We start from the raw sequence: 12,927 nt of genomic DNA, 5'->3' as shown, positions 1-12,927 counted from the left end.
TAAGATCTGGAAAACTCACCATTCAGTGAAAGATTTAGGAAGCTCAATCTATTTAATTTATCAAAGGGAAGGTTAAGAGGTGACTTGATCACTTGTTAGTACCTGTAAAGGGCTCTTTATTCTAGCAGACAAGACCAGAGACTGCCTAAGAAGCCTAAAATAGATTAATTCAGGCTATAGATAAACCACACATTTTTAAGTTTGGGTACTTAACTATTGGAACAGCTTATCAAGGGTTGTGGCTTTTCCATCACCTGAAGTCTTAAGTCAAAACTAGATGTCTTTGTAAAATAATATACTTCAGCTCAAACACAGGGTATTGACGTGGAGGAATTTCTGGATGAAATTCTTGGCTTGGTCAGATTAGATGGTTAAAATCATCACTTCTTTGCTTTAATGAATCTGTTCTTAGGAGGGGACACAGATGTCCCTTCAGTTTTTTTCTCACCTGGCTTTGAAGTGTTTGATGTGTTTCTCTTTCCCCTCCCATATTCTTTAGGTGGATTGAGGGAAGAGCCAAATATACCTTTCTCGCCCCCCCCCCCCCCCCCCACACACACACACACACTCTTCCCAGCCCCAGGTCTCGCAAAGCTTCTGCTGCTCTTTGAAGAAACTGGCTGCTCTAAGGCTCCTATGGTAATACAAATAAATAGGCACTTTGGCTGCTCCATCTGCCTCACTCCTTGCTGACATACAAACATACCTTAGTAGGAATATGTGGCTTCCTTCCAGTGTAAATGTGAGGGGAAAGAAATGGTCAAATCCAGAATTACAGTTTTGAAGACCAAAATTGGGCTCTTATTTGCTCTTGATGTGTTAGTAAAAAATATTTTTAAAAGAATGGAATCCAGCTGCATTTTAACTTAACAAACATTTTTTAAATCCTTGCTAGGCCAGCCAGTCTTTTGAAAATGAGGATGCTGTTTATTAGTGATTTATCACTAACAATTTTGTCCTTGGATAAATGATGCAGTTTCCATTGAATTCAGTGAAGTTATTCTACGTGTATCTGAAGGTAGAAATAGACCTTGAACATCAATTTTCAAGTTGGTCTGGATGATTGTGACTTTGCTAAGGTCACATGCAAATCTTATTAATTGGATGGCTTATCAAAGAAATGTAACTTTTCATTTAAAGTCTGTGGTAGAGTTCTTAGATCAATTTTAACTTACATTTTTAAAATAGTTTAGATTTTGTTTTACAAGTAGATTACTAACCTTGCCCCTAATTCCAGCCTGTAAACTCTTGTGGTTTTACAGTCACACTTTTTAAAAGTGTTTCTCTCCTCTGTTGCTATATGAAAGGCTCACACAAATAAGGGGGAAATATGACTAGCTACCTGACTCTGCAGAGGAAACAAACTGACTAGACTACTGTCAAAGGCACACAATAAAGTGTAATGAAATAAATAAATCTGCTATGTGATCTTAGGTGTTAATTGAAGCAATAGTAAATACAATATGTTGGCAGAAGTGTGCGGGTTTTGTTTTTAAGTTGACTTTCCTCTTAAAATAGTATGTTCTATTTAGTTTCCATTTTTGGACTTTGAAAAAAAAATCATAAATCAGTTCTTTCAGTCTGCTTTAAAGCTTAGAAGTTGTTTTGGAACTGGAGATAAGTGTTTTTCTTGCTTTATGTACACTGAATTGGCTTGTAATGAGAAGAGCAACAAACTTAGTATTGATTCACTATAGAGTAGCATTTGTTACAAAAATATATTTACTAGATAATTGTGATTCTTGTGCAGTAGCTGCACTTCTGTTCTAAATTTCTAAACCGTTGTGTCTGTTCCCATTTAAAAAAAAAATCAGTATTTATATTGATAGAAATGCATGGTATGATTTGACAAATCCAAGTTTTAAGACTTTACTACATTGGAAATGTATTTCATTTCTGTACTTTAGAAGGTTTTAAGTATATTGAATTGTTTTTGTTCAACCATGAAAAAATGTAGATGTTGCGGCAGATGGAAATGAATCCTCTCCCCTCTGTCTCCCGAATTCTGTGTGAAATTTACTTATCCAGTGCTAAAATTAAAAAAGCCACACTATTGAATATCTAGCCCAGGGGTAGGCAACCTATGGCACACGTGCTAAAGGTGGCACGCAAGCTGATTTTCAGTGGCACTCACACTGCCCGGGTCCTGGCCACTGATCCGGGAGGCTCTGCATTTTAATTTAATTTTAAATGAAGCTTCTTAAACGTTTTAAAAACCTTACTTAGTTTACATACAACAATAGTTTAGTTATATATTATAGACTTGTAGAAAGAAACCGTCTAAAAACGTTAAAATGTATTACTGGCAAGCAAAACGTTAAATTAGAGTGAATGAATGAAGACTCAGCACACCACTTCTGAAAGGTTGCTGACCCCGATCTAGCCTAAGGTGTAGAGTGATAAGCAAACTGATTAGCAAAGCCAGGGAATTTGAAGCCCCTGGGAGTGACAGTAGTACAAATTGTGAGTTATTGACCCCTAGTTATCAGTTCTGTTTGTTCCTCAGGAAGCTGAAGATCTGGCTTTCAAATTTCTGACATCTTGTTAGATTCCTTATTCATACTTTTTGTAGATTTTTTTAACTTGTTTTTACTCTTCTTGACCTTTACTTTAGATGTAAATGTGTCATCCAGCTAGGCTATGCCTAATTGGTTGCCTGATTGCTTCCTTTTTTAAAAAAGGCTAGAACTCCATAAAATTTAGAGTTTGTGGGCAGAACATCACAAGGGTTAAACTGTAGTAGTTAAAAAGGAGTGCGGGAAGTCATTAGGATTTTAGGGGGAGGGTTGTTGGGTTTTTTTGTTTGTTTGTTTTTAAACAAGCAGTAGTGGATTTATAGACGTGAGGAATCAGTAAAAATAACTTGCTTCTGAGCAGAATTTTTTAGATGCAAATGGACAGGGACAAGTTTTGAAGAGAGACATATTTTAATATATCAGGGTTAATAAATAACCACATAACATTGTAGAATTCTAGCTTATTGTACTCTTTATCCTTTCATCCCTCCTGGTTTTGTCATGTCTACATTTTAAAAAAAGGTTCTCTGAGGTAGGGCAACATTTCTTCATTGTCTGTAAATGTGCTTCTGAGCACTGAATAAATCTAAAATAGTAGCAGCAAGTTTTTTATCCCCTTTTGATAAGCTGTATCTCAGAAGTTAAGCTGGTTCTTTTTGGATTTTACTTATCGTATCTGTTTAAAACCTTAAATTTTAATTTTGCAGAAATACAGCAAAGCAATTTTCTTTCTATGCAGTTTTTGTTAGTTTTATAATTTCTCAACAATAGGGTTACCATATTTTGTGCCTCCAAATGGAGGACACTCCCTGGGGCCCCTCCCCGGCCCCAACTCCGCCCCCTCCCAAAGTCTCCGCCCCCTCCCCTGCTTCCCGCGAACATTTGAGTCACGGGAAGCCTGTAGCAGGTAAGGGGGGTGTGGGGGGAGGAGGCGCGGCCCAGGCTGGCCCCCGGCGGCTCCAGCCTGTGTCGGCTCGGGCCCTGGGGTGCCAGCCCCGGCCGACCACTCCCGGCCCCGCGGGCCCGGCGACCCCGCGACCCCGGACCGGCTCCCGGCCCCGCGGGCCCGGCGACCCCGCGACCCCGGACCGGCTCGCGGGCCCGGCACCGCGCCCCCGGCTCCCCGCCCGGCCCGCACCCAGCCCGGCACCGCGCCCCCGGCCCGGTTCCCGGCCCGGCACCATGCCCCTGGCCCCGCGACCCCGGCCCCGCACCGGCCCCAGACAAAGAGGCCCCGGCCGAGCCCTCCCGATTTTCCCGGACATGCCCGGCTTTTGGGGATTTCCCCCCGGACGGGGATTTGAGCCCCCAAGAGCCGGACATGTCCGGGAAAATCCGGACGTATGGTAACCCTACTCAACAAACTTGATTGTGAAGCTTTGTTTTGGTGCAAATAACTCCATGTATATCAAACATGGCAAAGACAATTTCCAAAGTAAAGATTAAATTGTAATGATGAATATTTAAATTGCAGTGTTGAATACTTTCAGGGCCTTTAGAGCAGTGGTTCTTAACCATGGGACCAGGACCCCCTTGGGGGCCACGAGCAGGTTTGTTGGGGGTCTCCAAGAAGGACCAGCATTAGACTCGCAGAGGCCCAAGGCAAAAAGCCGAAGCCCCACCGCATCGGGCTGAAGCCCAGGTCCCTGAGCCCCGCCACCTGGGGCTGAAGCCCGAGCAATGTAGCTTTGTGGGGGCCCCTGTGGCATGGCGCCCCAGGCAATTGCCCTGCTTGCTGGCCCTGGCTTTTATATGCAGAAAACCAGATATCGTGGCACAGGTGGGCCATGGAGTTTTTATAGCATGTTGTGGGGCGGGGCTCAAAGAGAAAAAGGTTGAGAACCTCTGCTTTAGAACATGTTTACACAGCCCACGACATCCAGAGCCTTGCATACTAGGTCAATAGACTTAGATAGTGGGGCTTGCACTAGTGGTCTAAAAATAGCTATGTAGATAGCACTTTGAAGTTGCAGCTTGAGCTTTGAAGTCCACTCCACTCTAGGCTTCAGAGCCCAAGATCCAGCCTGAGCTGCAACTTCAGATTGCTTTTAGGAGTCCTCAGCTAACACAAGCTTTGAATTGTGAGGAAACTGAGGGAGAGTTGTGGCCACTTTGCCCTTTATGCCTTGTACAGTGGTATCAGGAGGCCTCAGGCCTCGATGCATGATCTCAAAGAACAGTGCTATTCAAAAACTCAGATCTCCCACCCATAAGGTGCATGCCCACCAACAGAGGAATCCACGCTGACTAAAACATCTTGAACATCTCTTGGGTACTGAAATGCTTACCTCAGCTTATATATTAGAGTTCTTTAAAGATCAACCCGATCAGCTATAGGAAAGAGAACTGGATTTTTCTGTTTTAAACACTAGCAACTGATGTGTTTGCCAAACCCCAGCTGTATGTCTGTGCATGAGTCAAAATCCAACTTGATTTCTAGGCTGAATTTGAAAAGCTGAAAGTTAGAAAAATTATAGTTTGAGTGATAAACCGTGTGACTTGGATTTAGAAATGTTGAAACAGTGAAAATAAAAACCGGAAATGTAATTTTTACTCAATTTTCAGAGTATTATCCAAGTGTTTTTATAAAACTTCCCCCCCAGCAGTGAAACACATAATTACTCTGTGCTCCTGAATGTACAGGATTTTGCACCCTAGCTCAGAGAGTATTTGTCTAAGAAAACACATTTTTTCATGGTCTATTGTATTTTTAGTGATCACATTTTTTTCACTAAGCCAAATAAGTTGAAAAGCTCTTCATTCAAGTACATGTATAATAAAACTAAATCCAGGGGCATATTTTGCAGTGTTTTGACATCTTGCAGCCATAAACAGTTGCAGAGAAACTGTGTAGTACAGATCACGTTTACTTCTGCAGGGCATTTTATTTGCTTTAGTTTCAAAGTAATTTTTGCTAGAAAGTAATGCAAATTATTGTATTGAAGAGATTTTTAAGGCTTTATTAAAATTAATTTTCAACACTAGGCTATTACTCTAAAACTTTCTCTAAAAATGTCCTTTCGCCATAAAATTGTGTGATCAGACTGGTACAGTCTGCACTTTAATTTTATGTATAGTATTCAGAAGGCTGGAATTTTAACACTATTTTATTTTTCTGTTTTGCAGAATGTTTGATGTGGGAGGCCAGAGATCAGAGCGGAAGAAATGGATTCATTGTTTTGAGGGAGTTACAGCAATAATCTTTTGTGTAGCGCTCAGTGATTATGACTTGGTCCTAGCAGAAGATGAGGAAATGGCAAGTAAACTAATCTTGAAGGAAGGGGGAGAAGAGGAAATAAAAATTAAATGATCCTGAAAGAAGTTAAACCCTTTATGAAAAGTGTTTGTGTCCTCTGTTTTCACAAGGAAGTAATTTCCACTTGCAAGTGTCCTGGTGGACAGTAGAAATGGTGAAGAAAATGCCATCTCTTTGAATATTACTGGCATAAGAAAATATCTAGAAAGAAATTCTTAATGAATACTTTTGTTTACAGGTAGCTCTTTTCCATGTTCCAAAAGACATTCTATTTTTAAATTAGGTAACAGAGGTGAACACTTGTTTTAAATTGCATAGTAGGGGGTTGTTAAGACAAATTTTGGTGATTCAAACAATTTTTAGTGGAAAACCGTATGGCTTATTTAGACCACCACTTTGTCTTTTCCCTGTGTTTTTTCTTTTTTTTTTACCTAGTTTCCAGTCCTTCAATCTTCCTTTCTATATGTCTCTTTCTCTGATAATTTTCCCTGCATCTGCTGGTCTCCTCTAGCTATGTCTTCGTTTCTTTGGTTTTTCTTTCCAGCAACTCTTCTTTTCTCTTCTTTCAGGATCAGACTCCCCTAGCGAAAACAGACACAAACTAGCACCACACTTTATTCCTGGAGCTGACAAGAGTGATCCTAATCTGTGTTGCTCTCTAGCTGGCTTAATAAGTAAAGTACTTCTGTGGTGCTGACTCTCCTGTAGACTGTAATTTGGGGGGTAAGGAAGTAGCCTTCAGGTCAAGCCTAGGCAAATTGTGTCCCGGGTGGGTGGTAGTCTACTGATGTAAACAGTTAAAAGCATGGCAGAGGCTATATGCATGACTGGAAAATGTTTGTGAGTAAAGCACTTTTTCATTTGATCTCCTGGTAACACTGGAGTACTTGACTATCTGGCAGGGCTGCCAGATTTGATTTTTTTTAACTTCTTTAAGAGGCGTTATACAGTAATCAATTTTCACTTAAAGGTCACTGGCTTCCCTGGAATTCTTTTTCTTTATGACATTTGCAGCTATATGTGGAAGAGTGACACTAAACTGTGCAATTGTTAGACATTCAATATTCAAAACTACAGTCATAAGTAAATGAAAAAATAATTTACTCACCTGAACGCCGCCACAATTATAATAGGAAATTGTGCTTTGATTATTTTGTTCTCTGTTTCATACAGCATTAGGGTAGGGTTTTGGGATTCAATATACAAAAAGACTTTTACAGGAGATTTTATTACTCGATTAGAAGAGTTTCACCATATCAAACATGTATATGTTTCCTGATTTCATTACTATTGAAAAGGATAATGGAGGGTAGGCTGAAGTATCTTCTTTTCAATTGCAGAATCGGATGCATGAAAGCATGAAATTGTTTGACAGCATCTGCAACAATAAATGGTTTACAGACACTTCTATTATTCTTTTCCTAAACAAGAAGGATCTCTTTGAAGAAAAAATCAAAAGGAGTCCCCTCACTATTTGCTACCCTGAATATGCAGGTATTCTGCTACTTACGTGGGAAGTCAAGTCACTTCAGTTATGGAGTCTTATTACTGGTTTTATGCATGAACCAGTAAGAAACAGTTTAATCTGGAATCAAAGATGCGTCTGTAGCTAGTAGTTAGGGGAGATCGTTTTTTAGTTGTAAACTGAGCCAATTTCATATGGAAGTCGAGTAACAAAAACATGAAACTTCACTATGCCACTTTTAGTCACTTTAAAGTATGTGCCAAATCCTTCTCTCCTTACTTACATGAGTAGTCCCAGCTGTGTCAATAGAACAATGAATATGAGTAAGGCTGAGAGAATTTAGCCTTATAACTGCTCATTGTAGAGCAGGAATGCTCCTGTTAGACCAGTACTCACTATCTCTGGGCTGCGAGCATTGACAGCCTGAAAAATCACAACCAGGTCTAAACATATTCCAAAATATAGTTAACTGAACCTCAAAGATACGAAAAACTGTACATATAAGGGGAGAAAACTGTCCCAAACTTGTAACTGCTTACAAAATGGCAACTCTGATAGTCTTTCCAACATAGATGTATTGTAAGATGATGGTTTGAGGACATAGTTGGACAATTACTAACATTAAACAAGAATTTAAAATATTTAACTAATCAAAAGTATTGTTACATTCATGGTTTATTGAAAGCTAATGTCAAACATCTTTTCAAATACATGGAATGTTTGGAAACACTGGGGGAGAATCCACACAAATATTTGGTTAATTGTTCAGTATTTAAAGTGTTTAAACGTTCTTCGTGGTGAGATCCTTTCCAATTTATTCTGCTTAGGCTCTTCCTGTACTCCATTTTGCTCCAAATCGTAGGATTTTCTCCTAAAGAGGTTTAGGGCATTTAGATTTTTTTTAAACACATTGGAAGGAAAAACATGATATGCAAGACTTCTTTAGGAAGAGAGGATGATGTAATTCAGCAGTGGTCTGTATTTAGATTTCTACTACCTATTGGTAGATTTATATAATTATATGAAATTCTATCATTCTGTTGTGCAGAGAATACTTACTTGAAAAAAGTAATTAAAACTGGGAGAGAAAAGAGGGAATAGGCCAAATACAAATTTAGGCATGTGGAGATGGAAGAAAGCCCCATGAAAAAGAAAAGTGAGTGTAAACAAAAATAGATGGAATGGGGGAAGGTTTTTTTTGTTTTGTTTTTGCTTCCCTCAGTATTTATTTTCCTTAGTGTTTAATCTGAAAACATGAACAAACAATTCCATGGAAACAAAACCATCATTTCTATTTGCAGAGCAGTTATAGCTCTTTAATAACCTGATCGACCTCCCATTGAAGTCAAGGGTAAAGCTTCCAAGTAAATGGGAGTTGGATTGAGTCCATAGCCTTATATATAGATAGATAGATAGATGATAGATAGCTAGATAGATAAAAATTAAAGCATTAATAATCCAGTATGTTTTACCACCAGCAAGTTTTATACTTAAAACAGTAGTTGTGAGGTTACTTAAAACTGCATACAATTCTTCCATTTTTTTAAAGAAACTGTCCAGCAGTTTAAAAAAAAAAATAGTTCATGGCTTCCTTCAAAGTGTATAGTATTCATTGCTGCTTAAGCCTTGTCTACACTACAGGGGGAGATCGATCTAAGTTACGCAACTTCAGCTACGCGAATAACATAGCTGAAGTCGACGTATTTAGATCTACTTACTGCGGGGTCCACACTATGCGATGTTGACTGGAGACGCTTTCCCATTGACTCCCCTTACGCTTCTCGTTCAGGTGGAGTACAGGAGTCGACGGAAGAGCGATCGACGGTCAATTTAGCGGGTCCTCACCAGACCCGTTAAATCAACCGCCAGTGCATCAGTCATCGCATGTCGAACCGCCAGTAAGTGTAGACAAGCCCTTAGTCTAAAATTTAATGTTTATTGATCAACTTTTTCCCTTCCTTCAGGATCCAACACTTATGAAGAGGCAGCTGCATACATCCAGTGTCAATTTGAAGATCTGAACAAGAGAAAGGACACAAAGGAAATCTATACTCACTTCACATGTGCCACAGATACCAAGAATGTGCAGTTTGTTTTTGATGCTGTAACTGACGTCATCATAAAAAATAACCTAAAAGACTGTGGCCTCTTCTAAGGCTTAGCATTCAATGGTAATTGTGTTCCTTGACCAGAATGAGAAATAGAACTTTTCATCATTTTGTATGTGTCTCGGTAATATAAAGCATTTGTACATGTACATAGGAATCTAATTCTCTTGATCTTTATTTTTAGATTTGAAGAATGACTTCACAAACTCCTAACCTGATGGGGTTTCAAGAAGAAAGAAGTACAAAACAATTTGTGCTGAATAACAGACCAGTACTGTACTTGCCTGTTTTAACAGCTTTATTTATGTTTGTCTTGTAAATTTAAGTAATTAAATATTAGGTAACAATGAAAAGTATCTTGATTGTATGTATGCTTGTAATTGTAGGAATGTTATTTGTATGAACATTGAACAGAATATTTTAATAACTTGATTTGTGTTCCAAAGTTTTCACGTTTTATGAGAATGCTCTTAAGGAGAGTAAATTTTTTTTTTTTTTTTTTTTGCCTTTGGATTATTTAAACATCTTATAAAATTTAATTTTTGTTTCGTCTTAAATATGCATGCTGACTTATTAGGTTTTGTTTGCATAACCAAGTGTTATAGGCTTCTTGGTAGTCTAAAATAATCTTATGCTTGCTCAGCTTTAAAGGGACACTGTGAATTCAAGTTTGTCCCTAACCTTTAGGTTTTGAAAAAGCTCTTAAAAATTTCAAGGCTAATGAAAGTTTTCTTTGATTTATTAGAATTCCAGTGGAAACAAGTGATTACAAATAAACTTTTGCTTGCAATCTTTTCAGCCCAAACATTACAACACTGAGAAACTGAAACTGGATTAGTTAATTTTCATTGCCAAGCTGATGGAAATGTAAAAAGAAATTATTAGGAGCAATAACAGAGATTACATTTTTAAAATGTATTTTGTCTATTTATCTTCTTTCTCCTGTGAGTGACAAAACTCTCCTTGCTCTTGTAAAAGCCAGTGGCAAAACTTGAGAACAAGAAGACTTGTTTTCTTTTCATTCCATGGATTTAGAATCTGGCTCCTAATGTGTTGCTAGTAATTGTAGGTAAGAAAACTAGTTCTACAAATTGATAGTCATGAAAACATCAGACACTACCAAAAAGCAATGCACAGTGGTATTAAATATAGTACAGATATTTTCTGTTGCAAATATAAAGAAAATCTTCACTATCTCTGATCTCCGTATGAGGTAATTATTTGCTAATGTTGACTTTTAATGGTGTACACGTGTGTGATTTTTTTTTTTAAATTGACAGTGTCCCTTTAAATAATATTGCATAGAATTTCTTTTCAGTTAATTTTACCTTTCATTGTATTATTTACTATGTAAGGGATATATTGTGCATTGCCTTATGGGTAGTGCCAAAACTGATTTTTATACATTTGAACTGAAATAAGCTTTTATTTTGTAAATAAGTTCTTAGATGGTTGTCCTGAGCATTTTGGTCACCTAAGAAATGTAATCACAACAAATTTAGAAATATTACTTTCTACAATTGTTGGAACATTGTTTGTAACTACCGTACTACTTTGTCCAAGACGAGAACACCTCTGAAACTGTTGCTAGTTTTCCATATTTTCTTACAGATTCATATGCTTAGAAGTGTTCATTCTAAATGTCTAACTAGAGTTATTTTAAAGTATTAACTCATTTTTGGTTGTGTGTATTCTTGGTTTAAGGCTGTCAAATGGCCTTGAAATAGTTTTTAATCTCAGCTCTTTTCATTTTTGGAATTTTCCATTATTTGCTATGGAATTTCTAAATGTTTTCAAATGAGAGGTTAAAACAAAGGAGCAGTAATATTAATTTATTAATGATAGAGGTTGTTGAAAATGTTCACACAGAACAAGCTCTTTTATTTAGTAATTATGGTAAACAGTTTACATCTTGGACTGCTTTGATTTGTGCATTATGCTGCAGTCACAACTGATTTTATGTAACATTGAAATATTTTGTGACTATTTAACTTGTTGTCTTTGTACTTAATGTAAAAAAAAATTGGAATTAATCAAAAATTACTGAAAATTTGTCTAAATTCTTTGTGCCTTGCCTAAGAGAAATGTTTTTCATTAAATTTACTGATGGAAGACGTGCTGCATCCACTTTGTGAAGATAGTGAATAAAAATGAAAAGAAATGAAATTGTGAGTAAATTCACGAGTGTATGTAAGTAAAATAAAAATGAGCACACATTGATGACCATTACCGATGGATTCCTGAATTTTATCCTGTATAATTTACTAACATCCTAATAAAATTGAGATTTTTTTTAAAAAGATGAAGTATAATTCTTTCCTGAAATATATACACTGTTTTTTGTCCTGTGCTAAACAAGTGTATTGAAAATATATCTGCTCATGAGCTCTTCCATTCCAGACTGATGGACTTTCCTCTTTTGACTTGAGTTGGCAGCTGGACAAATTTCCATGAAGACTCTCCTTGCCGCTGCTGCCGCCTCCCCCCTCGCCCTCCCCCCCCCCGCCCTCCCCTGGAACTGATATTGGTTCTATGGTGGGAATCTCACAGGTCTGGCTTACATTTATGGAATGGTGTATACAAAATAAGCTGTTCTTTTTCATGCATTTTAAAGCCTAAAGGGACCGTTATGAAGATCTAGCCTGAGCTGTATAACACAAGCCATGGTATTTCACCAATAATTACTACATCAAGTTCATAACTTCTGGTTGATCTAGAGCATATCTTTTAGAAAGTCATCCAATCTGAAATACTTCAAATGTTGGAGAATCCTCCAATCCCATGAGCTTTATCTTCCAGCCTATTGGAGGGTGTTTATGCCTTGTCAAATATAAAGAACTATCTACTAACAAATTGTCTCCCTATAATCTCATTAATGCTTTATACACAGGTCATGTCACCTCACTTCTTGGTATTTCCCTACTCATACATCCAAAGACAGTGCTAGCCCTCGTAGCCATAGCATCATGCGGGAAGCATGTATGCAGATAGTTAATTATCATGACATCTGTCACTTTATAAGAACAGCCATACTGGGTCAGATCAAAGGTTCATCTAGCCCAGTAGCCTGTCTTCTGACAGTGGCCAATGCTAGGTGCCCCAGAGGGAATGAACAGAACAGGTAATCACCAAGTGGCCCATTCCCAGCTTCTGGCAAACAGGCTAGGGACACTTTCAGAGTTGCTGCTTTCCAGAATAGAGTCAAAATTACACCAACTTGTGACACCAACACCAAAATGTGTGTGAGCCACCAAAATGACATCAACTTGTGATACCAACACCTTTGACAACTGAAATTGTAGCTTCCCTCTAATACAGAACAAAGAACTTCATTAGATCAGAAAAGTGGTATCCTTGAAGTTACTGGATCTGGCTGCCTTTTTCTCTCTGCTTCACTGTAACGCTACAGCCTAGAAACTTCCTCAGTCCACCTCTTATCCAGCTCCCTGCGACAGTTTTAAAGAAACAGCACACCTCTTCTCTGTCTTGTGTGTGTTTTACATTTCACCATAAATGACCAATTTATTAAGATTTTTAATGGAACCAGAGACATGCCTAGTGATACTAAGGGTACTCTATCCC

General features: G+C 38.1%; 1 protein-coding gene and 1 long non-coding RNA gene across 2 annotated transcripts in view; one reads left to right on the top strand and one right to left on the bottom strand.

Moving 5' to 3' along the window:
* GNAI1 (G protein subunit alpha i1) overlaps nucleotides 1-11,645 on the top strand; it is a 71,488-nt gene extending 59,843 nt beyond the window's left edge. Inside the window, exons 6-9 of the mRNA XM_054017430.1 lie at nucleotides 5,643-5,772; nucleotides 7,113-7,266; nucleotides 9,202-9,408; nucleotides 9,530-11,645. Of these exons, the coding sequence (XP_053873405.1) occupies nucleotides 5,643-5,772; nucleotides 7,113-7,266; nucleotides 9,202-9,392 (475 nt within the window). The 3' untranslated portion in view covers nucleotides 9,393-9,408; nucleotides 9,530-11,645. The remainder of the gene's footprint in view (nucleotides 1-5,642; nucleotides 5,773-7,112; nucleotides 7,267-9,201; nucleotides 9,409-9,529) is intronic.
* LOC128831196 (uncharacterized) overlaps nucleotides 1-12,927 on the bottom strand; it is a 53,341-nt gene that overhangs the window by 14,364 nt on the left and 26,050 nt on the right. The gene's annotated exons all lie outside the window — the stretch shown is intronic.

The sequence above is a fragment of the Malaclemys terrapin genome, chromosome 1 (genome assembly GCF_027887155.1).
Source record: "Malaclemys terrapin pileata isolate rMalTer1 chromosome 1, rMalTer1.hap1, whole genome shotgun sequence".
NCBI lineage: Eukaryota > Metazoa > Chordata > Testudines > Emydidae > Malaclemys > Malaclemys terrapin.
This window is presented reverse-complemented; position numbering and strand designations above follow the sequence as displayed.